General features: G+C 39.3%; 1 protein-coding gene and 1 long non-coding RNA gene across 5 annotated transcripts in view; one reads left to right on the top strand and one right to left on the bottom strand.

Annotated features, from left to right (window-relative positions):
* RXFP1 (relaxin family peptide receptor 1) overlaps window positions 1-25,964 on the bottom strand; it is a 96,432-nt gene extending 70,468 nt beyond the window's left edge. For 3 of the 4 annotated variants that reach the window (XM_025439123.3, XM_025439125.3, XM_025439127.3), the window contains exon 1: window positions 25,694-25,956. In XM_025439123.3, the coding sequence (XP_025294908.1) occupies window positions 25,694-25,742 (49 nt within the window). In that variant the 5' untranslated portion in view covers window positions 25,743-25,956. Of the gene's footprint in view, window positions 1-25,693 lie in introns of all 4 variants that reach the window. The other variant, XM_025439126.3, reaches the window with a different exon arrangement.
* LOC118350822 (uncharacterized) lies at window positions 87-27,987 on the top strand. The gene is made up of 4 exons (XR_004805347.2): window positions 87-213; window positions 513-598; window positions 26,797-26,963; window positions 27,223-27,987. It is a non-coding gene; the product is annotated as an uncharacterized LOC118350822 (long non-coding RNA).

Genomic DNA, 27,987 nt, shown 5'->3' with positions numbered 1-27,987 from the left:
ACAGAGAAACAGGAACTAAGCCTGGGTGGTGCGGGTTCCTGTGTGAATGATCCAGCAGTGGCCATAAGGACCGAGAGCAGATGCCCCTCCCACCAGAGTCTAGATGACACCAAAAGCATGGCCCACTTTAGAGCACTTCTGGAGAGGAGACATAGGAGGTGGCGAGCTTGAAATTGGCAAGATATTAACCCAAAGGATATTGAAGGGGAAAAGGTAGGAAGAAAACAGAAGTGATTGGATTACCTGGAGGCACATTGAGTTTTCTGCTATATGCAGGAGTGGGCATTGGGTTAATTTCATTTATTGAGAAATGAAGTTCCATGATTCTGCCCCTAAGTTCCTAAAAAGAGTTTTACTATCTCTGTATTATGTGTGTCTAAATTGTAGAGTTAGAGCCACATTTAAAAAAGTGGCATATTCTATTGTGTGTGTGTGTGTGTGTGTATTTTTAAAAACAGATTGAAATCAAGCACCGTGGAGTTCAAAATATATTTTAAATGGGTTCTTTCCAGAATTACAGAATCACTGGGATGAATTCTGACCTTAATCTACTCAAAGGCTACCAAGCTGCTACTACGCAAATCCTTTCTGGAAGAAGGTAACTCCCTAGGCAAGCGTGTAGGATTAGCTTGTCTGGCCCCTGCTGGGAAAGAGCTGCTTGGTTTATTGTGCATGCTCAGTGATGGGCTATTCCTGGGAAGCATCTGGAAAACCTTCATTGAAGGAATAAGTAGTAGCTCTAGGAATAGAGGAGTTGAGATTCGCGAATCTGGCTATTGTTGAATTGCGACATGTAAGATGTGTTGCTTCCACGTTTACTTTTATGGGGAAGCTGTAGCTTCGGTTCTGTCCAGTTCTGTTTCTCTTGGACCTGGGGCTAAATTGGGCAGGAAAAAGCACATGATCCATTTCATAATAGGATGTGAACATTGGGGAGCTGTTAATGCTGCTCAGAGGAGCCCCACTGTTCCCCACTGCCTCTCCCCACAGACCACCCTCTCGTGCTCTGCTCCTCTGCCCTTGTTTCGGATAAGCCTTCTTTGCTTTTGCCTCAAGTCGACCCTCCCTCTTGAGCTGCAGGTACCACCTCCTTTCCCCTACTCAGGACACATTCCAGTGGTTCCTCCTTCTCCCCAAGCGTCATCGACTTTTTACCTCTTTCCTGGCTTATTCTCAACAGCCTGAAAATGTGCTGTTATGTCTCCCTTCTTAAAAACAAAACAAGAGAAAAAAAATTTTCATGATCCCATTTCCCATGCCAGTGCCATTCTCATTTTTTGTCTTCCCCTTTTAGCAAAACTTGTCAAAAATGTTCTATACTGGTGTCTGTGATATAATTTTTTCTGAAACCTCTGAAGTTTCGGAAAGCTATTGAATATGATCTTAATCTCCCTCTGTGAATTTGGGTTATCATGTTGAACAGCCCAAAGATATCTTAAGGGTCTTTTGAGGGGATTTGTGTCCTATAAATTTGACCGCAGACTCCTGTACTTTGTACAGTTTTTCTCCACAAATCTTCATCAGCTGCCACTTCACCCACCATTAGTTTGTTTTCCTCTCTAGGCTTAGTCCTCTAATTACCATTTCTAACTTTTTTTACTTGAACTGACTGTAGCTACAAATGAAGATGCTCAGACACAGTAAACTTGTGTGTAAAGAATGAGCAAATGCGCTGTGAACAAGGGCTTGAAAAGAACAAAATTTCTTTCCTCTTCTTTTGTCCTTCGATGGCTTTTAAGGATCAAAATTTTGGGGGTTCTAGAGTAAGTGATCATCAGTTGGGTGAGATGTTATTACAAACAGTTCTTAGGGCTTAGCATTCTGGCTTAATAAGCGTTCAGTAAGAATTTATTGAATGGATGCACCTATTTCCCAACACATAAAGTAGCCAAGGTTTTTGAATTCTCTATTTGTTCATTTCTAGCATATTTCTCAAATCATGACAAAACTGTTTTCTCGACTTTCCAACCGTCACATTTTATTCCTACTCCCTGGTACGGCAGCCGTCAGTTTTATTGATCACTCTAGTAGCGCAGCCAAGAAATAGAGATCCTAAATCAAGGGCAGTTGTATTTCTTAATAGTTCTTCCATTCAGCACCTTATTTCCATTCCTACTATCTCAACTGATTCCAGTTCATATCATATCATGTCCAGGTAGTAAATTTTTAGTGATTTCCTTTTGGTTACACCTTTAGCCTTACAGTCAAAGAGGTCCCAACTCACCATAACCTACTTTTTTAAACCCAGGAATCCATTACTTGAAACTTTTGCTGATTGGCTGTTCTTTCTTTCGTGTTTCTCAGCACTTACACTATGTGAGGCCTAGGCTAAGCACTTCACATGCCTTGCTTCATTTTATCCTCATAACAATCCCGTGAAATAATTATTAACAGCATCATGACTTTACAGTTTAGAAGGTAAGGCATAGAGGAGTTCGTTGAGGGGGGTCGCAGAACTGGTAAGTGACGGAACTGATTCAGGCTCAGGTCCGATCCACTTCAGAGCATGTGTTCTTAACACGGTGCCTCAACTCACTTCCCCATATTGACCTGCTGGTGAGCCCCTGAAAAATCATTCATATTTCAGCCTTCATTTTTTTGGCTTATGACCCTTCATGACCAACATCAGTTATACCTTCTGACCGACTTCCTCTTTGACTTCTATTCTGGGTGATCTGTCTCTCTTTTGGAATCTTTCCAGTGTAAGGATGAAATACTGCTTCGACAGGATATCTTATGTTTGTCACCCTGGAGGTTCTAAGATATTTCCTCACAAGGTCAAAGACAAATGTAATGCATCTAAGTAGACAATTTCCTGTTGTCTCTTGGCAAATGTATTAGAAATGGCAGCTTTATAAATTCAGACTCATTAGGATTTCCAGTGAAGACAATGACTTCTTCTAAATATGAAGGAAGGTTTCTCCTTCCTTCATATTTAGAGAATAAATAAAGAATTTAAAAAGGTGAAAATACAATTCTCATGATCGTTCCTCTCAGAGAAGTTTCCAGAAATAAACAATTGAATTGATGAATTCTCGTGGAGAACTTTCTATTTAAATGGCCAAGGTATGGGCAAGAGGAACCCAATAGAACAACGTGGACAAATATGCACCATTTATTCTGATATTTAGTATCAATTCTGATGTTCAGCAGAGTTATGTTTTATTCTTGGGTATGCCTCTAAATTGATGGGCAGGGCAGCCCGGGGGGCTCAGCGGTTTAGTGCTGCCTTCAGCCCAGGGCCAGATCCTGGAGACCCGGGATCAAGTCCCACATCCGGCTCCCTGCATGGAGCCTGCTTCTCCCTCTGCCTGTGTCTCTGCCTCTCTCTCTCTCTCTGTCTCTCATGAATAAACAAATAAAATTAAAAAAAATAAATTGATGGGCAAATTTGGGCAAGTCAATTCATCTTGCTGGATTTCAGGTTTCCTCACATGTCAAGAGAGGAGACAGTATAAGTGTGGGGTAATACTATTTGATTCTGGGTGGAAGATAAAATGTTAACAAAAAGTGTTTGAAAGTTCATTTTTCAAGGGAAAGTACTAGGAAGAGAAGATAAATGAGGAAAAATTGGGAAGAAACAGAATGAAGCTGAGAAATAGAGAATGGATACATTTAAATAGTGATTGGGAGGAGACAGGGGAATTTCTAGTTGCCTGCTCATTATCTCCTTCCCCCTTTCCTTTCATAATGGAATCCTTCTTCTTTTTTTTTTTTCTGGTGACAATGTGTTCTGTACTGGAAAATGAGACCAGCCTCAACAATAATGATACTCCTATTCCCCGTGTGCCCTGCTGCCTTGGCTGTTAGGCAGCCTATGTGACCAAATTCCTGCCAGTGGTATCTAAGAAGTAGAAGTCTTCTTGGGGAATTTCTGGAAGAGCTATTGCTTTCCTGATTAAAGGGGAAAGATGGAGTTTTGTGTCAGTCTTTCCTTTCTTCCTGCTTTGAACGTGGACTTAATTCTGGTGCTACAGTAGCCGTCTTGGCATACATTAGGAGATCAGCGTTTAACACAATAACAAATGCACAAAAGATGGTGGAGTGAAAGAGCGAGCTTAGGATCCTAAAGGTATGGCTGGACAAGGTGATCCAGTGCCAGCAAGCACTTACTTCTGGGTGGTGTTCATGTGAGAAGAATAAAGACTCACTTGTTTAAGCCACTGTTGCTTGGTCTTTTTCTTTGCAGCACTTAGAATGCATTTCTGAGACAGAGGGGATTGATGAAAATACTGATAGGGACTGCCTACCCCAGAGGGGGGTACAACCGTAAATGTATAGAGGTAAGGGAACCTAGGAAAATGAAAATCATTGCCGACAGGCGAAGGCCAAGTGTGGGTTTTGATTAATGCCTCAGAACTGACTTTGAAGGGCGCCTGGGTGGCCCAGTGGGTTAAGCATCTGCCTTGGGCTCAGGTCATGATCCCAGGATCCTGGGAGGGAGCCCTGCTTCTGGCTTTCTGCTCAGTGGAGAGCCTGCTTCTCTCTCTACCCCTCCCTCCTGCTCATGCTCTCTCTCTCTCAAATAAATAAATACAATCTTAAAAAAAAGGGAGAGAGAGTGAGAGAGAGAGAGAGAGAAATGACTTTGAAAGTTAATCGGGATAGATAAGTATGATGTTTTTGTTTGAAAATTGGTGGAAAACCATGAAAAGAACAAGTGTGATATGGGAGTTCTGTAAGCCCTATTTTAAAGATAAAATGATGTAATACGAGGAGACACTTTAACAGCGATGAGCCCATGGCAGGTAGCTTCCCTCTGGTATATTCTATGGTAACTTTTGTAACAGTCTTGTGTTTGCGAAAGGTATTATTTTAGGTATATATAAAAGTGTACCCTTGAATCAGACCAACCCAAACTGAGGAATGTTCTACAGAGCAACATTCTTCAAAACTCACGTCATTGTCTTCAGATTAAAGGAGACTACAGAGCTGTGGCTGCTGAATGCAAGGTGTGATCCTGGATTGGAGCCTGGATTAGAAAAAAAATATTTTCTTTCTATAAAGGTCACAGTTAAGATAATTGATGAAATATGAATATGGACTTTATGTTATATAGTCTGATTTTATCAATGTTAGATTTTTCTGAATTTAATCGTTGTATGAGGCTAAGGTAACGTAATTCTTAGAAGATACAGCCTGAAGTATTTGGTAGGAGTCAAGGCATCATGATGCCTGCAACTTACTCCTCAATCATTCAGCAGGAAAAACCTGCCTGTGTGTTTGATGAGAGATAGAAAGCAAGTGTGGGAAGATGTTAACAATGAGTGAATCCAGGCTAAAGGTATGGGGTGTTGGTTCACTACTTTTGTCATCTTTTTGTGCGTTTAAAATTCTTCGAAATGAAAATTTAAAAAGCTTGGTAAATATCTTAATCTTTTAAACTTCCTGTGGCTGAAAAGCTTCTTTGAGTTCCCAGCTTTAAAATTTTTTATTATTTGAAGACTCTTTAACCTCCCCTCTGCCTGCTATTTGGGCACGTACCCACATCATTTTTGAATAAATGTGAAATCACCTCGACACCATGTATCTGTGTGTCTGGGTGTGTGGGTGTGTGTCATGGATATAAGCATTAAGCTTTCTGAGTATTATGGGTGTGAGACACAAAACTTTGAATGCCAGACATAGGATTTACGAGGTATGTCATTCCATATCACCAGTGTTTGTGCCTTGGAGTCTCTGGTTTTCCCCCTCATCTTTAACCCAAAGGACAATTTCGAAGGCCTATTTATAGACTGAGAGTTGGACAAGGTTTAATGGGATGCGACATAGATGTCTCAAGGTACGCTCTGGGGATATTACCTCTGAGGGAGAAATACAATAAGCAGGACTCTGAATATCATTACAGGGCTCTTCCCGGCACCACTCACTGCTGACTGACTGCATGTCTGCAGGCTACAGGTTAAGTGACCACTGCTTCCTTTTCAGGATCCCCATGGTGGCTACAATTTGGTTAATAACATTTGTCATGGCCTTAATTTTAATGCTTTTCCATATAACCACTTACTATGCAGGAAGATCAAGGAGGCTTATTCAAATCTGAATACTGTATTTTCCCCCTTGTGCCTTCTCTCAGGCTTACCACAACCTCAGCCAACGGCAGTCCTCAAGACCTGCCCCCCACGGGGGTACTGCGTGTTCACGGCCTAGGCTAAGTGTGGCTGCGGCCGGGTGGGGAGAGTTCTTCTTGGAAGCTCCCAGTTGTGCCATTGTGGACTTTGTGCAGGTTTCATAACTTCTCAGTTTCGTCTTCTAGAACACGGGGATTAGTAAATCCCCCTTCCAGGCTTTTTGGTATGATTAGATGAAGCTAATGGATATGAAGGCGTCCCTCACTGCCCTTCACAGAAGTCACGTGAACTATGTGCGAATTTCCCGTCTTCCTGAATCCATTGTTTTTAATTTCCAGATTATTCCTATTGTAACTAACAACTTGGCTGAGAATATATTTAATAGGATCCATCCCATCCATTCAATCATCGATCCATGAAATTGTGAGCATCATGGGCTGAATGTTGGCTGAGATGCTAAGAGTCACAGGCAGCCCACTTTGAGGCTAAGACCCTCTGTGATACCAAGTAGATATCGCTTATCCCTTTCTATTCTTCTTGATATCTATCAAGAATTAGTTAAAACTCTCCTTAGTCTTTTGTAGGGCACCCCCGTCCTCAAACCTTTCATGATTGATTTCTAATGAACACAGTTCTCGAGGGGTGCTTTTCTGTGTCGGGGACTGCCCGACTGCCGATTCTGTCCATGTTGCCATCTCAAATTAAGCTGAAGCCTGTACTGGGAGATGGTTACTAATTCAGGTCACCAGGTTAAGCAGTGAGGAAGGATTCGTCTTCTCTTCTTTGGTCCTACTCTAGTAGGACTGCTGCCAGCTGGGCTCCATCTCAGTGGCTGCCTGCTGACCTGCCCACCTGTACCCGGCTCATTGGACCAATAAGTGGGTTGGACACTCATCTGGGCAGGTGAGGGAAAGCGTCATTCCTCCAGAACTGAATTATTAAGTAGAGGATCTGTGCTTTACAGGGACATTTTCCTATGTGTTCTTCTCTCTTTTTAAAGAAAATTCTGTTAGCTTCTCTTGGATCCTTACAATTCCTTTTGCCTTCTCTCACCTTTTAGGATTCTCTTTCTCAGGGCACCTGGGTGACTCAGTTGGTTAAGCATCTGCCTTTGGCTCAGGTCATGATGCCAGGACCCTGGGGTCAAGCCTGCATTAGGCTCCCTGCTTGGTGGGGAGTCTGCTCCTCCCTCTCCCTCTCCCTCTGTCTGCTGCTCCCCCTGCTTGTGCGCGCTCTCTGTGTGTCAAATAAATAAATAAAATCTTAAAAAAAATGGATTCTCTTTCTCTTTTCCCCTCACCTCTCAGCTGTGATCCTTTAGCAAGGGCTGGTGACTTTCTCTTCACAGCTACCCTGAATGTGCCAATGTCTCCTCATCTCGGTTTCTTTCTTTCCTTATAGGGTCCGCCACTGTCTTTTCTTTGCTACAGTTATTTCTCACTTGGATTTCCTGCTTCTCTTTTAACCTGTTCTGCATACAGCAGCCAGAGGGGTCTTTCAAAAATAAATCACATCACAAAAATATCCTCTTTCAAAATTTATAATGTCATCCCATTGTTCTTAGGATAAAAATCCGAACTCTCTACCCTCCCCTTTGACCTTACATGAGCGAGCCATCTCTATTGGTTTCTTTCCATTTTTCCTGCTTCACTCAATTTCAGGCATTTTGACTGTCCTCTGGAAGGGTTGTTTGTTCCTACTTTGGAGTCTTTGAATTAGCTCTTCTAGCAACCTGGATGCCTGGATTGTTCTTCCTCTGGCTCATGGCTGACTATTGCTCATTATTCAGGTTTCAGCATAAATATCCCTGCCTTACTGAAACTGGGATCATTCTGTCTTAAGTCCACATTCCTTGCTAGTTTCTATCCTATTACATTGTTGTTTTGTTTTGTTTTCCCTCCTTCTTCTTCACAACACTTATTACTATCAGAAACATTTTATTTATTAGTTTATCTTTTTGTTTTTTAATATCGCCCCCAGAATGCAAATTCCCGTAGGCAGGGTATCCTTCTTGTTTTGTCCACCATGGACTTTTGATGCCTGTACTGATGCTAGGCATATTGTAGGAACTCAAAAAAATATTAGGGGCTCCTGGGTGGCTCAGTTAGTTAAGCATCTTCCTTTGGCTCAGGTCATGATTCTGGGGTCCTGGGAGCCCTGCATCCTGCTCCCTGCTTGCGGGGAGCCTGCTTCTCCTTTTCCTGCTCCCTGTGTTTATGCTGTCAAATAAATGAATAAAATCTTTAAAAAATATATATTAGCCAAAACAAAGGGAGAATGAATAATTATCTATGTATATGGAACATTTGGAATAGTGTTTTAAAATTGTGGTGCTGTGAGGATCTCTGTGGCCTTTCTTTCAGACTCTGGCTTCAGCTGGTTAGGACTCAATTTCTATTAATATCCCCCCAAATATATCCTGGGCCTGATTCTAGTGTAGCCACCAAATCTTTGTTTCCTCAAAGGACATTAGCCCTTTTACCAGACTTACAGCAATTCTAGGGATCATAGTTTTTGTTTATGGAACACTAGACAAATGAAACTTAGTTGGTTTGCATTGTTGTTGTTGTTTTTGGCAAAGAGAGGAAAGGATGGAAGGAATAGAAAATTAAGGGAACAAAGAGATGCAAAGAGAAATATTTGGAATTAGGACTAGCTCTTCAGTATCGCTAGTGGTGTATTTACCACAGCTATAGTCTGTCATCAAATGATAGTAAAAATCCAAAAGACAGGTTGAGGTTGGATTTTAGATTTAGAATCTAGAATACACATCTGCATTAATCAAGTGAACAAAAATCCAAATCATAAATTGACAAATTGGCATGGAATTTATACTTTCTAGGAAAACAATAAACAAAACTTTGTGCATTCTATATGTGTGGCCTCCTTTCAGCTCACCACCGTAAACCCTTTGTAGTACACTGATAGTCTAACTCCAGAATGTATATGGTCTTCTGACTGCGTTATTTTTAAGAGTTAATATAGCTTCCAAATATGCATTTAGTTTATACCAGAAAGTAATTTATCCAATGAAAGGATTTGTCCAGCTGAAAGCGAATCTCTTGTATTCTCATAAATGTATTGAAACTTTTTTTAGTTTTCTGTGACTAGTGGTTATAACATTTCTGGTCACAGCAGCTGTTAGTAATGGCTTTTACAGAATGTTTACAATATTTGCAAAAGGAGCCCATTTTTAGTTACGTGTCCCTCTTAGCACCATGATCTAACTAGTTGAGCTAACCGGCCAACTCACTCACGTATCTCCTTTGTTCGGTGCTTGTAGAAATAATACTTGCAGAAATAATATAATATACTCTTATTTTGAAGATGTTCTGGGCAAGCTACTTTTGTAAATAGCATGGATCTGCTATTTTTAGGGAGACTAGAAATGTGCTGAGGGTTGAGGCCATCTCTGATGCATGATTAGTAATGTGCCCTAAACTTTCAGCACCATTTCATCCCATTCTTACTGTGACCTTCATCAAGGAAACTCCAAGAAATTAAGTAATGTCTATACACTTGTGCTTAAAGCTTACCACGAGTAGTGCTATTTTTTTTTTAGAGATTTTATTTATTTATTCATGAGAGACATAGAGAGAGGGAGAGACATAGGCAGAGGGAGAAGCAGGCTCCCAGTGAGGCACCTGATGTGGGACTCGATCGCAGGACCCTGGGATCAAACCCGGAGCCAAAGGCTGACCCAACCACTGAGCCACCCAGGTGACCCTCAAGTAGTACTATTGATTAAAACATGAACATATTAAAACAAAGAATAAAATTTTATCTTATAGATATTATGCCTTTGCCCTATGAGCACAGTATTTTACATTATTCACATCTATACTGTTTTTCCACTATTGTGAGGTTACTAAGTATTGTGAGTTGCTGAGTAAAAACCCTTAAGTTTGTTTACTGACACTTTCTCAGTAACAGCTTTGTGTTGCAAAGTTACTTATTGATTAAGGAGCAGAGATTGTACTTCTAGATAGTACCTTCCATTTGATTCAAATAATCAGGTTGTCCACCTATTGTCTATTATTGTATGCAGATTTGTTAGCAACGTTTCCTATTATGTTTTATCTTTTGCCTTATTCTCAGATTGGATCCAAAAGCATCATGCAATTAAAGAAAACAGAAAATAACACAAGAGAAATAGGAATCATGTAAATTCAGGCATAGAGTAGATCAAAAGACTCTTCCGGAAATTAGAAGTAGGGAGAATTGCTGGATGTTTATGGAGTGCAGTGTCAAAAAAAGCCAGTCACATTGCATTCTGGATAGTAGACTAAAACTTTGTCTTGTATTCAACACATATTTTGTGTATTTCATAGGTCCTAGCCAGGGAGAAAATATGTTAAAAATGTATTAAGGTCCTATGAAAACTGTAAAAACCAGCATAGCCTCTACTTCTTGTTCATAGCCTCTACTTCTCTAGTGACTTGAGTTCAGCAGATACTTCCTTTAGGAATTGTTTTCAGCATCTCACATTCTAGACTGTTTTTGGTAAGTTATCAGAGTAATTTCTCGAACAAGAAATCTCTATATTATTCTGTACAGAACTTCTACTGCAGTCAGTTAGGTACTATAGCCCAAAGTCCATTCTTGAGTGTGGCTTACAAAGACTTCATAATCTAGTTCTAATCATCCTTTCTAACTTTATCTCCAAGATTTTGCTTCAGCCTTATCCTTAAACCATCCCAACTTCTCATTATTTCCTAATCCTTCCATGCCCTTTCCTGTCTCTGTGGCCTTGCCCACACTCTAGAAGTGCCTTCTTTTCCCCTAGGAAACAGTAAGTGGCAGATCTGAATTGAGTTCAACTTGATTGATGAGTCTGCTCATCTGTAATTGGGAGTAAAAATATTTGTTCTATAAAAAATGAGAGATAATATCCAGTAATTATGTATCATGATTTTGATGTTTGTATGAGTGGAAAGAACTCAGACTTAGGTATCAGATAAACTTGAGTTCAAATTCTAAATCAAGCACTTAAGACCAGTGATCTTAGCAAATTCCTAAATCTGAGACAGTCCCTCATGTGGAGAGGTGAGAACACATCTCCCCTCCAGGGTTTATGTGAGTATTTAATTAGACAATACCTTTGAGTGTTTATCTTCAGCCCGACCTTCAATAATGTAACTGACTCTAATACAACTTCAGCAAGGTAAATAATTCCTGTCAACGATCAGAATATGGTAACTTTGGTCTAGCACATTTTGTGTATCTAACTACATAGAATATAGCACATTGTAATATATATTAAACATTTGCAGCAGTTTGCCCAGAATAAGTTTAAAAGTAGTGTATGTTCCTGGGAACTGACTGGAGAAGAGCATTTGTGATAGCACAGCTTCTGGTAGATGAGCGCATAATGTCAGACTACCCTTTGTTCCTACCTAATGTTGATCACAAACTCTATTGCTTCACATATTCTGTTTGAAAAAATTTGTGGAAGAAAGTTAATAGGTAAACACAATGATTTGGGATTTTACACAATTCATATAACACTTTTATATTATGGTGTTTTCATCCATAATACTGTGATTGGTGTCGTTTAGAACAGGAAAAGAAAGCATATGGTAGAATGTAGGGAAAAGGGATTAAAAATAAAAATTATGCAAAGCATAGGTGTAAGTGGAATAAGAGGAACCAATTTGGGCAACAGACTGAAAGAATAGGAGGAAATCGTACTATAGGACTATGGACTATAGGATTATAGTCGTGATATTTGGGTTAGGATCCAGGTAGAATGGGTACATTTTCATGTAACTTAAAAAACAAGCAAATAACCAAATGAACATATCCCTTTGATAAAGTGAATAACTCTATCCACCATTATTTAAGTTGTGAATATTATGATTTTCCTTTAGAATTTTCTCAAAAGTGAGAATAGACATGTATATTCACTTGTATCCATTTATTATTATTGGGAAATCCAGATAAATATTTGATATTAAATATTTTGCCAATTCTCAAAAGTTCCCATTTTACCAAAATATGGCTTATAATTAGTTTTCAAATTACTATGGCTTTGTGTGTATAATTCCTGCCTACTGAATGCTTCATGCTTTGATTGCATATCCAAATATTCCTCTTTCTTAGTTACTCATTTTTTACCCTTCTGCCACTAATATAGGATGTTGGGTTGTACTTTATTGCTCAAGGAAGGTAGAGCACAGAAGGGCTTTTCTGGAATAGTCAAATTCTTGCCTGAGTTTCAAAGCTTAAAAGTCATGGCTTTCAACTGCAAAAACCAGATACTTGAGGCAGCATATTTTTTCTTTTTATTTATTTTTTGTCTATCATCTTGGTTTTGACTATCAAGCTCAAATATTGAAGGGCTCAGAGCACTGAGTGTTTCCCCAACCTACAGTGGTGGGTAAGCATGGGTGATACCCTCAAAGCAATTTTCTTGAACTCAGTGGGAACAAAATGTGTGGTTGAAGCACCCTGTGAACTTGGAATCTAAAACTACTTTAGGGAAGAGGGGAGGTAGAAATCACTGACAGAGCCTGGGGGATTGACCAAACAGGTGATTCTTGCCCCAAATCCTAATGCACAGCTCAAGGGAAGGGCAAGTCTCTCGCAGAAGCCATATGCCCTGTATGATGCGAGGGGACTGGGGACCTGTGGCAGAGAGGTTAGCTAGAGCAGAAGCTGAGTCAGCCTGAAATCTCCCTGGGCTCCTGACAGGTGAAGGACATTTGAGACTTTCCTCTCCTGAGAAGGCTGGCTATGAGCAGATGGTCAATGCAGAGAGGCGTTGTTGCCAGGTGAGAAGCATGTGGATTATCTGGCCCTGGTAGCTGGAGAACATGGAAGTGTTTGAATGCTTGGTGATGCTGATGCCAACATCCGACAGAGGAGCTGAACCTCACATGGAGCTGGTAGTTACTGTAGATGTACATCTCTCCACCTGTCCACCACTACCATGTCTCAGAAGCTGTCTCTGAACCTACATGCTACTGGGCAGAAGGCGTAAATGGGTGGGCGGAATGGGTAAGCATTCTTAAGGGATTCAGATTGTATTTTGAGGGGATCCTTGGGTGGCTCAGCGGTTTAACACCTGCCTTTGGCCCAGGGCATGATCCTAGGGTTCTGGGATGGAGTCCCACATCGGGCTTCCCGTATGGAGCCTGCTTCTCCCTCTGCTTGTGTCTTTGCCTCTCTCTCCATGTCTCTCATAAATAAATAAAATCTTTTTTTAAAAAAGATTGTATTTTATTTATTTTATTTTTTTTAAAGATTGATTTATTTATTCATGAGAGACATGGAGAGAGGCAAAGGCACAGGCAGAGGGAGAAGCAGGCTCCCCATAGGGAGCCCAATGTGAGACTCAATCCTGGATCCTGGGATCACACCCTGAGCTGAAGGCAGATGCTCAACTGCTGAGCCACCCGGACATCCCAAGATTGTATTTTAAAGATAAATTTGCCGATTTTTAAACAAAGCTACTTTGAATTAGCAAATTTAAACATCTGTCCTTTTTTTGTAGGAGTCATAAACTCTGAGTTTAGTCACAGAAATAAAATTTCACCTTTGCACATCTGAGATCAGTGGCCTAAAAATGAAAATTTGTATATTATATCCTATATCTGGTTTTGATACACTTAATATTAATGATGGTATGAAACTATTACTCTGTGTGTATTTGTGTGTGTGTGTGTGTGTAAAGTTTACACCTTTCCCTGCATGCACCCTTACATTTCATGACCAATAATGTTGGCATTGCCTTTTAACCTCCTTCTTTGAGCCCCTCCCCTCCCCTCTACTTCCTCAGAGGGAAAAAAAACCCATCAGAAACTGAGAAATGAATCTTCCTGAAAAAAGTTGTCAGAATAGAAAACAAATTTTGTGCCCAAGGAGACTGTGTGGCAGAGGAGCATGTTGTATCAGGAGTGCATGAGGAGTGAGGGCTGAGTGGTGGGGGAAAGGAGGCAGGAGGGAGTCCATGTGGTCCTGCATCAAAGAGAGAAATCTGGGGAAGAGAGTCAAAAGTTCTTGGCGATTGAAGAGAGATAGAGAAGAGAGTGCATGGCACTCCAAGGAGACTCATGTAGATCATGTACAACGGATGATTCTTTAAAGCTTTTCAGAGGCATGAATGAAGGTGAATGCCCTTGTTCTACATGAGTTTCATTAAGTGTGAACCCATTCTGAGACTGGATCACATATAATAGCTTTATAAAGGTTACACTAACACCATCACCAACACATACATGTCTCAGCTTGTTCCTTATCCGGCCTCCTCATCACAGACTGCCGGGAGATTTCACTGAATTCTTAATCTCTTAGAGCTTACCCTCCATCTGCAAACACTATTTCTTTTTATTGCAGATGATGTTGCATCATTCTTCCTCTGATTCCTCCATAACACACTGCCTCGTTGACTTTCGTGCTTCTTGATCAGTACCGCATTCACCCCTTAGTTACCTATTCAGGTATTCATTAGCTGTACCACAGGCAAAATGTCAAGGGGATTTAATCATGACAAAATGTTTGGCCTTGACCTATCTGTTCGCATCTTAAGTTAATAATTCTAGTCTGTGTCTGTTAGTATCTACCTTATAAGACCGACATCAAGCTGTCATAGATTGTGAACTCCTAAAGGGAAGGGAATAAGTCTATTTAATTTCCTTGTGCAGCTCCTCCTAGGTAATGACTGTAATGGACCATGAGAATAATATTGAACCTGCTATATATTACCAGTGTAGAAACTTTGAAAGAGATGCCTGAGAGCCAGCAGCGCTGCAAAAAGATTTGTATAGATTTTTTCCCATTAAAATGGATTTGATGGACAAATGATTTGCTACATTATTTCAGGTCAACATGGGGGATGAAGGCTCAGTTGCCAAAAGTTATTGAATTTCAACAAACAACAACAATCTCTCTTTCCAGGGAGCATAAACTGTTGGGCAGTGAGCTCTCGAGATCAGGGGTGAGGGCTGCAGGCAGAAGGGGAGAAACACAAATCTAAATCTAACTTAGCTCAACTAGCCACCTCTCTTGATTTTAACACAAAGAGGGAGGTTAAGTGGAGGTTAAGAGAATCTAACAGCAAGCCTGACTGATGACGTCTTCTTGTCTAAGTTGGAAATGCGTGAGAAAGTAGAAACATTTATAAACCATGGCGCAGTTTTGCAGTTTCCAACAGATCAGCCACAACTAGGAAAGTAAAAATGGCATATTTTTTTGACCATTGAAACATTTCTAGCCTGCTCTGGGAAAAGCCTATTAAAATACCAAAAGGCTGAGGGCAAGCAGGGTGAGGAGAGAAGAGGCTGAAAAGGGAAGACAAGGATCAGAGGTTTTGGGGGTGAATGTGATGGCAGTGCCAGTTGTGTTCTGTCTCAGAAGCTCAAAACACCTGGAGAATTTACTTATTTTCACTAACTTATACCTGCGCCAAGGAACCTGGGTAACAGCTTTCAAAACAGCTTTATGTGGTAGCTTATATGATGCTCTTGGTAGATCCAGGAACGTACATTGATGAATTCTGTTCAAAATTTGTCAGTTCATGTCCATCAGCATGTTGCATTCTCTAACATTTCAATTTCAAATCTATAAAGTAAGATTTATTTAAATGGCTCCACCTACAGGAACCTTCAGGGTGATGATTCCCTTACACTGTGAGGATCAGATGTTGGAATCATCTTACTGAATGTTGCAAAAATTAGCCAAAATGTCCATGAATGCAGGTAGCTATAAAACGGGTGCATATATAATGTGTAGAAAGTGTGTTTAGTAGGGAACCATCCTCTATGAACATCCTAACTCATGAGGAGGGGGTCTCAAGGATAAGAGGTGAGTAGAAATAAGAATTCTGGTTGCAAGATTGGGGGCCGAGAGGCGAGAGTGTCTCTTGGTGTGTGTTATTTGTCAAGAGGTATGGTGAGGCTGAGGAATAGAGGTGATGGATAGGGTGAAAAGGGGAGAAATCGGGTGGTGGTGAGGGGGAGGAGGAATTGGTTGATTAGAATTGGAAATCAAATATCTGGACCTCTTGGAGGCCAGGTAAGGAAACGCCAGGTAAGGAAATGATTCCTCTTGGCACTGAGCAGACTGTAGGTAGGAGAGATGAAAAGGAGGAGAAACTGAGCACTGAGCAGGATCAAAGCCTGAAGGAGGTGGGAAGGTGGCCAGGGAGACGCATTCAATCTTCCCATGCCCGCTTCATCTCAATGCAAAGACTATCTCAACCAACAGGATAAAGAGGAAATCAGACTGGCATGTGGCAGATAGCTTACTACCAGCATGGGATTGATTTGCTACTAAATCACGAGTTCTTAATGCCTTTGGGTAGCTTCACACAACAGTGAAGACGCATTGCATTGCTTCTCTAAGTGTCCCTTCAATCTCCGTGAAGTTGGAAAACATGTTGCTCCATCTCAGGAAATTGTGTGTTCTGAGGTAGTGTGTGGAGGAAAAGAGCAAGCCAGGGTGATGTTTTCAACAAGAACATGGTCTCGACTGTATCTCCTCTCTATGACACCAGCCTCAGCACAAGCAGAAAGACAAGGCACGGTATTTTTTTTGGGAAGGGAGAGGTGATGGGAGAGGTTAAGCATATAGGTATTTGGTGCCCAAGCTATTTGGGCGTACCTAGTGAAAAGAAGGGATCTTTCCGGAAACTAGAAGTGTCAGGAAGATTCTGATAGTCTGCAAATGACTCCTGAGATGTTGACAAAGAGTTTTCCACTGTAGCTTCACTGGACACCAGTATAGCAATCCTCAGCCTCCTGTTTCCTATGGCACATAAAGGCTCTCTCCCATCGAAGAGGGATGGCCCCAAGGGCCAGATTCAGTGTCTGCAGGGCATGTGATGGAAAGGGCTGTATCTTTAAAGATGGTTTAGTTGTGGGGCGCCCGCGTGGTTCAGTTAGTTAAGTGTCTGACTCTTGGTTTCAGTTCAGATTATGATCTCAGGTTCAAGATCCAGCCCTGTGTTGGGCTCTGCTCTCAACAGGGAGTCTGCTTGTCTTCCTTTCCCTATGCCCTTCTCCCCACTTGTGTGCTGTCTCTCTCTCTTTCTTTCTCTAAAATCAATCAATAAATCTTTAAAGACAATTTAGATGTCTGAGGAATAGCACAGGAGCATAGACTGGAGAGGGAATACAGATACTGAAGACGTCCACTGGATCTTAATCTACTCTGAGATTTATGAAAGCCCCTTTCATTAAAGTTCCTCTGGGCCTGATGCAAGCATGGACTTGGAGAGGCATGATCAGACCCTACTCTCCCTGCCCATTGTCTACCTGGTTGTGAGAATGATTGAAAATGTTTATCTACGAGGCAGGTGTGTGAATAATGATTATGCTAAGCTTAATGTATTGGCAAAGTCTTAATCTTTGAGGCGAGGATTTTGGTGGATAATGCATTTATTTTAATAACCTCAAGGTAGGTTCTATTTTAAGATGATGTTTAACCCTTCTGATATTTCCTGCCCTTCTTGCTTTACATATGAAAGTTGGAGGCCCATCTTTAAGAGCGAGTGAAGAATAATACAACAGACAACAAAAGGGAACACAGCTCTATGACCTCAGTTGCTTCCTAGGTAAAAAATGAGGGTGTTGTACTCCATAAGCTTTGATTTTCCCTTGAACTCAAGAGCCTAATTCTATGAAACTTAAATAAAAAAAGTATCTGAGAGACGTAAGATGAAACCACCTAACTAAGTAGCAAAACACTGGAGACTCAGATGCTGGAAAAAGGAAAAAAAAAAAACCATTACTTTTATTTAAATGTATAGTTAAGAGTTCAGAAAAATGATGATCAGGCGACAGTGGCATAATTAGATGTTTTAATCAATGAATTAGAGCATGTCATTGTTTAAGTGCATATTCAATCCTCTAACAAAAACAAAACAAAAATATTTTAACTCTTAGCTGCCTTTTAAGAAGGGTGAATCTTACTATTAAAGAGTATTATCAGATTATCTGCTGTCCCTTTTTGTAGCTGATCATATGCGTGATGTTTGGTTCAGCTGAGCACCTTGACTAAAAGGTGGACCTGGAGTTGAGTTTGGAGAGAGGGACTCAGGCCAGAGAACTGTGTAGTTCTTCACTATGGAATGAGAACTTGAGTGCCAAGGCTAATATGGGCGGAGGGGTCGACGAAGATGTTGAGGAGTAATGGTGGAGAGAGAGCATGCAGAGAGGAGCTGGTATAGCTGCCAGAAGCAAGGGCTCCACATGGTCTAGAGCAGCAAGTGCAAAAGCCCCAAGAGTCCTTCTCACGAAGGATAATTCTCAGAGGTTTTTTTGTGAGTACTGATTATTTAAAAAAAGATATATTTGTTATTATGGAAGATTTAAGAAATAAAGTGACCCCACTTAATTCAGGTAATATTGAAATAATTATGAAATGAATCAATTTGGCAAAAAAAAATCGAATGGCCAAATTATGATAAAATACAACTGTTTGACAGGAAAATGTCAATTTCTTTCTTCTTTTAAAAGATTTTATTTATGTATTTAAGAGAGAGCAGAGCAAAAGAGAGAAAGAGAGCACAAGCAGGGGGAGCAGCAGAGGTAGAGGGAGAAGCAGGCTCCCCCCTGAGCAGGGAGACCAATGGAGGGCTTGATCCTAGGAGCCTAGGATCATAAACTGAGCCCAACGCGATGCTTAAGTGAGTGAGCCACTCAGGCACCCCTCTTTCTTTTTTTAGAGAGAAAGATAAAGTGTACATGGGAGGAGGGAGGTAGTGAATGGGTAGAGAAGAGGGAAAGAGAGAGAATCTTAAGCAGGCTCCATGGCCAGCTTGGAGCCCGACATGGGGCTTGATCTCACAATCCTGAGATCATGACTTGAGCTGAAATCAAGAGTCAGCTGCTTAACTAACTGAGCCACCCAGGTGCCCCAGGAAAATCTCAATTTCTAACAAATAACAGAACAGAAGAACTCACTTTATATTATCCTTTTTTTCCCCTTAGCTTGAGTTTTAGCATCGTTGTGATAGACAATAAAACCTCAATTTGAAATATTCATGACTTGCTGGCCCCTGTTTTTTTTTTTTTTTTTTTTTAAGTCCTTTTTCTTTATTTTTTGGTCCTTTTCCTGTTATGAAACAAAACATCTAAACAACTCAGTACACTAGCAGCCTGGTTTCCAAAGTTAAATTGTGTGCCCTTAAACCAATCTAATGGCAAACATACATAAACCCTTTGCAGAAATGTGGAGTTTGGTGGCCATTTATTCAGGAATTACTCTATCAGGCATATATATATATATCTCATTTAATCCTCCCATAGTCCTGGGAGATGTTAACACCATTTTGTGGATAAAGAAACTGAGGCATGGAGAACTTGCTTAAGGCTACACAGCTGATAAGAGTCTGGAAGGATTAAAATCAAGGACCTTGCCTAGTAAGTTTGTCCTCTTAGCCACCACATTGCAGGCTCCTTTTAGAAAAGGTGCAATCACGCTAGGACTATCAACCTGCTCAGTATCATATGCCAGGATCTTTTCGTTGCAGCTGGTGGATATTGTGAAACATTCAAGGAGATGCTGGACAATCATTAGTGTGGTACAAGTCAAAAAGCCAAAGGTTAAACCAGTTTCTCCCGGTGTCTTCCTCAGAACAACACCTTTTCCATGACTACACTGAACCAACCAACCAACCAACCAACCAACCAACCAACCAATCAACCCACCCACCCACCCAAACTAGAGTGGTAGTTCCAAAATTAAATGGAAAAATACTGAAAAACTCTACCTCCCTCACCTCTGAGATTGGCTGGCCCCTGTTTATCTCCAAAGAAGGATAAAGCTTTTGGTTGTTCTGATCAGGGTGATGGGTGAAAGTGCAAAATTGAAGAGGATGGGAGAGTATCAGATCCCTGTGTACAAGACAAGACCCAGAGCTACTGGGGTTGTGGATAATGGGGAGAGAACATACCCAGGAGGAGGGAGAGGTAGGCTACCATAGGAATCGGGCAAGTATTTATTGGTACTTTCTATGTGTATAGTTCTGGGTCAAGTGCTGAGAACACTTGCTTTTTCTAAGCAAAAATCCTTAGGTCAATACAGGTTGAGTTTAATATTCTATACCTTCAAATTATTTACATGTGAATCCTAATTCTTCAGTTGGTGCACACTGAAAGATGTACCTGAGCAGATGGCATCAGCTCATAGGAGGTGATCCATAAATACTAGACATGAATTTCTTGAACTTCCCTGGGATAGGGAGGGCCTTACCCCAAGTTGTACACACTTTGTTTTTATTTGGATTTACCTGTTCGTGACCTTGGGCCAGTCAATAGTTCTTTATTGCTTGATCTCTACAATGGAGAAATGTCTACCTTGCCTCAAGGCCAGTGGGCTAGATCAGAGGATCTGTTAAGGACCCTTTTAATTCTAAGATTTTATACTTAGAGAAAATATTAGAACTGACTCATGTTTTACTAACATAGGCTTTTCAAGGAGATTGGCTTGGAATGAAATCTCTTTTGCCACAATTACTAGGGAATGATGCCAGGCATGCTACTTAATATTTCTCATTTTCTGTTTCCTCTTTTGCAAAAAGAGAATCTCTTGTAGGGTTTTTATAGGGATAAAATCAGATAATGTTTATAAAGCACTTAGTACATAATTCGTGGTCTGTGGAAAGCTTTCAATAAATGGTAAATATAACAACTACAACTATAACCACAATCATAGTGCTTGAAATCAAAATGGTATAAATGCTTATAGTTTTTCAGACAAAACAAAACAAAAAACTGAACCTAAATAGAACACCCAGTTCCAAGCACATTTCAGTTTAACAAGTTTGCCTAATGTGTGAAATTATGTTTGCAAAACTATTTAGTTCACAAATGTAGTGCTTTGTTTCCCTTTTTACAGATGATGATATATTCGCACAGACTTGTTAATTTTCTTTCTATTTGAAACTTAAAAATATGATTCCAAATTCAAAGAAAGAACAATTCGAAATTATTAGTAACCTTCAAAAATATAGGGTGCAATAATGGATGTGTCTGTAGTCTGTGTATTGGAAAGTTTATTCTCTCTTCTTTTGGAGGTGGGTAAATAGATCAGCATTCTTTTTTTTTTCATATAGTAATTGTCTGTTCTGGGAAAATCTCTTGCTTTCTCCTTCTTAATGGTCAGAGAAAAATTATTAGAAGATCTGCCTGTTGTAAGACCTAAGGAAAACCTCAGATGGTCTTCTAAGAAGTATCCATTTGGAATCTAAAAGTAAGGACTTTCCCAGCTGGATCAGTTCTTGGCAAAATACTGAAGTGGATCAAGTTTATGTTTGGGCCTCTTCTGTTTGCTATTTCCTCATTTGTTCCCTGTCTATCCAAAGTGTAAAATAAAAAGATTGTTTTTGTTTAATGATACTGTTTAAGTAATGAGTAAAGCATTTACTGATAAGGACTTAAGATACAATTCTTCTTGGAGATTGTTCTTTAACTTTTAATTTTGAAATATTATAGACTCACAAGAAGTTGTAAAAACAATACAGAGAGTCCTCTATATACCTTACCAAGCTTCCCTTAACAGTAAACTCTTACATAACCATGGTATACATTATCGAAACTAATAAATCAACAGTGGCACAATATAGCTATCTAGACTATAGACAGAGGAATTTATAAGGAATTAGAAATTCTCAAAAGTGAAAGAAAACCTTTTCCAAATCTTCATGTTGCCTCTGTATGTGTGCATCTAGATTTTTTTTTTTTTTTTTTTTTTTTTTTTGCATCTAGATTTTTGCCCTTGTCTCACTGTTTGGTAATCCTAGGTGACTTTGTCTTCTCCACTCTACCCCTCAGAGCAGGGATCATGCTGAAGTCACCCCTTAGTCTAATGCTTATTAAGGTAACTGGCATTTGATAAGTATTTTTGGTTAAAAAGGTAACTAATAATTGCTTAAGTCTTTATACACATTATCTCTCAGAATGTTCACGGTCTAGGGGAAAGAGTATAGACTTTAAAAGCATTCAAATCTTGAGCCTTACTATTATTTATTAGCTTGAGTCTTGTGACAAGGTACTGAATATCCTTGGGTCTTGCCTTCCTCACGTGCTTCATTTTATCTACATAATAGAGTTGTTGTAAAGATCCAAGGAGGTAATTTAATGTAATAAAGAAGCAAACATAAGGGCTTTGGGATGTGACTATGGTAAAAATTTTTATTGCCATTTTGCAAACTAAGGGTGAATGATTTTATTGTCATTTTACAAGCTCAAGAGGGTAAGTCCTACAACCAGTACATGGTGGTACTGAGAAGCACCTTAGGCCAGAAGTCTTCTAGGAGATCCCATTGCCTTTCCCAGGCAACAGGAGAGTGGATTACAAAATAAACAAACACCCTAACCACCACAGATAGTTATAAAGATTTAAGATTTTGTCCTTATATGGTTGTTGACTTCTTTTGATCTGTGAATAGGAAACCCTCTCTTGGTAAAGCTGGACCATGAGATAAAGTAAGAGGTGAATTATGGGTGTGGGTTGCTATTTTGGAGGTTCCTGCCAAATGCCCTTTCCCCCCACCCCCCACTCAGTTGACACCCTGTAGCCAGGAATCCTGCTTGCCAAATTCTGCATCAGATGTTTATGCCTTCATCCTTTGCAGATGGCATGGAAGGATGAGACCTTGAAACCTTTAGGTAGTCACACTACATTGTCAAAAAATATTTTTTTAAATTACAAGATAACTTAAATTTTAAAAAAATTGGAGTGTTTTGACATCATCATCATCATCATCATCATCTACTTTTTCTTCTCTGTCCATGAAAATAATTATTTGAACAAAAGATAGTATGTAAACAGGGATTTTTTCCTTTTCTTTTCTTCTTCTTCTTCTTTTTATTTTTTTTCTAAACTGAATTGGCTGGAAACACAGCAGCTAGAGTTGCTTTTCAACCTGCCCTGAATACCTCTTACATATCCTTGAATTCCTCATATTAGAATTCCATATTCTGTTAGAATGCCTAATTTGAAAGTATACCGTTGGCTTATTTAATTTATTCATTTTATTGAAATGTAGTAGGAGATGGTAAAATGTTATTGATTTATGAAGGTTTTGGCTACAAGTGTTAAAAACTCTGGTAGCTTAAATGCTTGGATTATAATGAGAAACATTCCATTTTTAGTGGTGGTTTGCAATTTGGCTTTTGGACCTCTAGTTAAGAAAATGGGTAATGGGACTTAAATGTAAGAATTGAAACCATGAAACTTCTGAGAGAAAACATAGGAACAAAGCTCTTTGGTATGGATTTTGGTAATGATTTTTTGGATATGGTACCTGAAGCAAAGCAACACACTAAAAAATAAACAAGTAGTAGGACTATACCGAACAGCAAAGAAAACCATCAGCAAAGTTAAAAGAAAATATACAGAATGGGAAAAAGATTTGCAAATCATATATCTGATAAGGGGTTAATATCCAAAACATAACAAGAACTCATACAGCTTAATAGCAAGAAACCAAATAACCCAATCAAAAAATGGGCAAAGGACCTGCAGAGATATTTCTCCAAAAAAGATATAAGCAGGGCCAATAGGTACATGAAAAAATGCTCAACATCACTAGTCATACACTAGGAAAATGTGAATCAAAACCACAATGAGATACCAACTCATACCTTGTAGAATGGATATTGTTAAAAGGGCAAGAGAAAAGAAAACTGGCATGGATGTGGAGCAAAGGGAATCCTTGCATGCTGTTGGTGGAATTGCAAATTGGCATAGCCACTATGGAAGGATCCTCAAAAATTAAAAATAGCACTACCATATGATCCAGCAACTGCACTTCTGTGAATATATCCAAAGGTAATGAAAAACCCTAACTCATTAAGATACGCACCCCAGTATTCATAGCAGCATTATATACAACAGCCAAGGCATGTAAACAAGCTACATGTCCATCAGTGGATGAGGGAATAAAGAAGTAGTGGCACACACACACACACACACACACACACACACTCTCACAGGGGAATATTATTTAGTGATAAAAAACGAGAAAATTCTACTGTTTGTGACACATGGAAGGACCTTGAAGGCATTACACTAAGTGAAATAACTCAGAGAAAGACAAATATTGTATGATCTCACTGATATGTGGAATCTTCAAAAAAAAAAAAAAAAGAAAATTCTCAAAATAAACTCGTGGAAAAAGAGATAAAACTTGTGGTTACTGGAAATAATGGGAGGTGGAGGGTGGGGGAAGCGAAGGATGGTGGTCCAAAGGTACAACCTTCCAGTTATAAGAGAAATAAGTGCTAGGGATGTCATATCCAATATGATGATGGCAGCCCCCACTGCTGTGTGATGTATAGGACAGTTGTTAAGAGAGTAAATTCTATGAGTTCTCATCACAAGGAAACAATTTTCCCCCCTTTATTCTTTTCTCTTTTCTATTGTATCTATATAAGAAGATGTTTAACTGAACCTATTGTGTAATCATTTCACAATATATGTAAATCAAACCGTCATTCTGTTTGACTTCAATTTCTACAGTGATGTATGTCAATTAATTCAGTGAAACTAGAATGAAAAATGAAATATCAGTTATCAAGATTAGAGACAGAGAAAGCTAGGAGCTAGAGTGTTTCTCCAGGATTCTGAATTGTTTCCTCGGTTTTGATGCTGTCTCTCCCATTTGACCATTAAAGCAAAGCATATTGGAGGTCAAGAGAGGAAAGGGAAAAAAAAATCACTTTCATGCAGGACATGACATCAGAACTGGGAGAGTTAGGATCAAAATTTACTTGGAGACATTCTCAATAGAGTATCTTCGTGAAAACCGACTTCTGCAGACTTTTAAGAGATGGAGGAATGTAAACATGCATGTGAATTCTAAATTTGTTAAAGCTTATTCATTTCCAGCATCCTAAGGTATTAAAGATACTCAGAAAGTTTTCTTTCTTGATTTGCTGTGACTTTCTCATCATTTATTACCTAGGAAATGCAAACATTTTATTTCTACTTACTATAATTTAAATAGAGTTTAATGCAGAGTGACTCTCCCTTGATTAATTTTTTCTCTCAAAAATATATCAGAGAGAGAGAGAGTAAAAATAGTCATTATAACATAAGTAAAAATGCCCATTTGGGCTCCTGGTTTATGCTTTTCATTGCTTTGTGCTTTTCCTTGTTTTTCTTTCAGAAAACAGAGAGAGATCTTATTAAATAAAAAAGGAGTTTTATGAATGCATGTCTCAGTGAGAAGGCACACCTATGATATCAAATCACAAAGACTGCGACCACGAAGCATTGAAATTACACATAAACTGGAATAAATGTAAAGACTTTCCCAGAATATTTCAATGGGCATCTAACTTGAACACGATCTCTTTTAAAGACTGCTTCTCTTGAAATATTATCAACCTATTTATAAAATATCTGTTGCTTAAACAAATTGGTTGTTCTGAAACATAGGTTTGTATGTCATGCTAATCTTGTTTAACTACTGACTCTGCCCATATATTCCAGTTTCTAATATAAATACCAGAAATGACTTAAGAATAAATCTGAAGTGAGATTACAGTTCTATCAGAAAAAAAACACATTTTTATATTAAAAGCATAAATGTAAGTAATAAACATTTGTAATTGTGGTTAGCTCATACAACATTATTAAGGTATATAAAATTAAATGCTGAGCATACTTACAATATTTACCCAAAATTAAGATGTAGAAGAAGACAGGACCAGATGTCATTTCCTTCTTTCTGAGCAACTGATTAATAAAAGTGAGTACAATTTGGTCTTGGTTTCTGAGTCGCACACAGCTCACGGTGGTTGTGTGCTATTTCTGTCTGCAGTCTTAGCAGCTACAAAGCAGTCCTCCCTCCTTCCTCTCTCATTTCCTCTCCCTCTCTTTCCATTCCCTTTTCTTTCCTTTCTTCCTTTCTGTTTCTCAGAATCTCTCCTCCCACCCTCCTCCTTGAAGTCTGAATATCCTTCTTTACACCCCCCTCTACATCCCCCCTCCAACTGCAAACACACCCCCCCCAGCGCGAACACAGACAAAGCTAAGCAGTGAGCAAAAGTTTCAGACAGAGAACATACAAGCGCTTCTTGTTGACTCTAAACATCTTTTTCCTATGTCCTGCAACAGCCTACAAATGAGGGTGTGTGTGAACTGACAAACGTCTGAGCTGATCAAAGTCACACTACTAGAAAGAAACTGAGCTAGAAATATATTACAGACGAAAAGTATTTTTTTTCCCCTCAATGACTTGGGACTAGAAAAAGAAAGAGAACTGCACAGGGCAAAATGCCTTTGTGGAATGAACTATAAGGCAGGAATTAAAATGTAACTATAGCAATCTATTGTGATCTGAGTTTAGGCATTTGAATGGTAGGATATTGTGTAAAGAAAAATACAAAGGAATAAAAAAATCTTAAATTTTCTTGAGCTCGTGAGTTTTACTCCCGTGGAGACCACGATAGGTCACTGGTTGTGGAGTAAAGCCTTCCTGGGTTTGAATTATAGTCTGATTCAAACGGTAGTTGTACAGGTGCTTGCTCTTGGCCGAGCTTTGGTTTTCTAGGGGAAAATACTTGTCCAGCAGGGTGGCTGCGATGATCAGCCCAGGGCATACTGAATGTCTGGCATAGGTGCTAGTGCGTAATGGGTGGTTACCAAAAGGCAGCCATTCATGTGATGAGGACTTTTATCAGTGGGGAAAAAAAAAAACCATGGAAATGTAAAGAACATGCCCATGCAAAGCTTTTTCTTTTAACTAGGCTATATCATTCTTATTTTGCAGCTTGATAATTTATTGCTAAAACAAGTAGGTAGCACCTCGCCAGGAGAAATTGGCTTGTGAGGTTAATGCCTCCTAATCATTCGACATGGAGAACCTATTGAAATTACACATCTCTGTTATCATCAACTTCAACATAAGAAGCCTGTTTCTAAATTGTGGCTGAAAGGGTATGTTAACACTACTTTTCTTTTTTCCTGTAGAGGTAATTAATACCATGAAAGGAGAAATGAGGTATGGGAATCTATAAAAGTCCTTTATTTGTCAGTAGAGTTATTTAATGAAGATATTGTTATTTTAGTAGAAATGTTTATGGTTAACTGAATTTGAACACTCACGTAATGCTCATTAAGTGTTCTTTAAGTGTTTATTCTTTATAGTAATACTTGAAATGTTTTAAGTGGTTAATGATTTTTTTATTTATTTTAGAAATAGTGTTTCCTAGAAGGATGCTGAGGGACATAACAAGGGCAATATCTGAAGGGGAACCCATGGGAATCTTCTCAACAGTTAAAGCCAAGGAACTTGCTTTGAGAATTGTCCAGCATAAAGTAAGTTCCTGACATTGAGTTTTCAAAGTAATCCTGTTGTTATTTTGTTAGCTTTGAGCATGTTGCCTGAGCTGATTATTGCAGATGTATACAATTAATGGGTTAATAGCCAGGAAGTACTCTTTAACAATATTTACATGCATTGTATTTTTAATCTCAAATTATCCAAGCCAAACTTCAAAATAATCACTGTCATATCACTGTCTCATTGCACTGAGACTATGTTAGATTTGCTAAAATAAATATTTCTCTGAAGGATCAATTTTAGACTTCTTCTTCTTTTTTTAAAGAATATCACTTTTTTTCTCATTTTAAGCCAAGACAGTGAATCCAGACTATTAGTCTCATATAGATATATAGATGGAAAAAACCCAGAAGTGAACATAGTGTATCTCGGCCATACATTGAAACAGGCAGTATTGGTATTTTGGGCCAGAAAATTCTTTGTTGAGAGGTGCTGTCCTTTGCATTGTAGAATATTTAGCAGCATCCCTGGCCTCTACCCACTAGATGTCAATAGCACTCCCTAGTTGAGACAATTAAAAAAGTCTCTAGACTGAAGCAAATGTCCCCTGGGGGGCAAACTTGCTCCTGGTGGACAGCAACTGCATTGTAGCAAAAGACTAGCCTGAACGATGTTTAA

Source organism: Canis lupus, chromosome 15 (genome assembly GCF_003254725.2).
Source record: "Canis lupus dingo isolate Sandy chromosome 15, ASM325472v2, whole genome shotgun sequence".
Lineage (NCBI taxonomy): Eukaryota > Metazoa > Chordata > Mammalia > Carnivora > Canidae > Canis > Canis lupus.
This window is presented reverse-complemented; position numbering and strand designations above follow the sequence as displayed.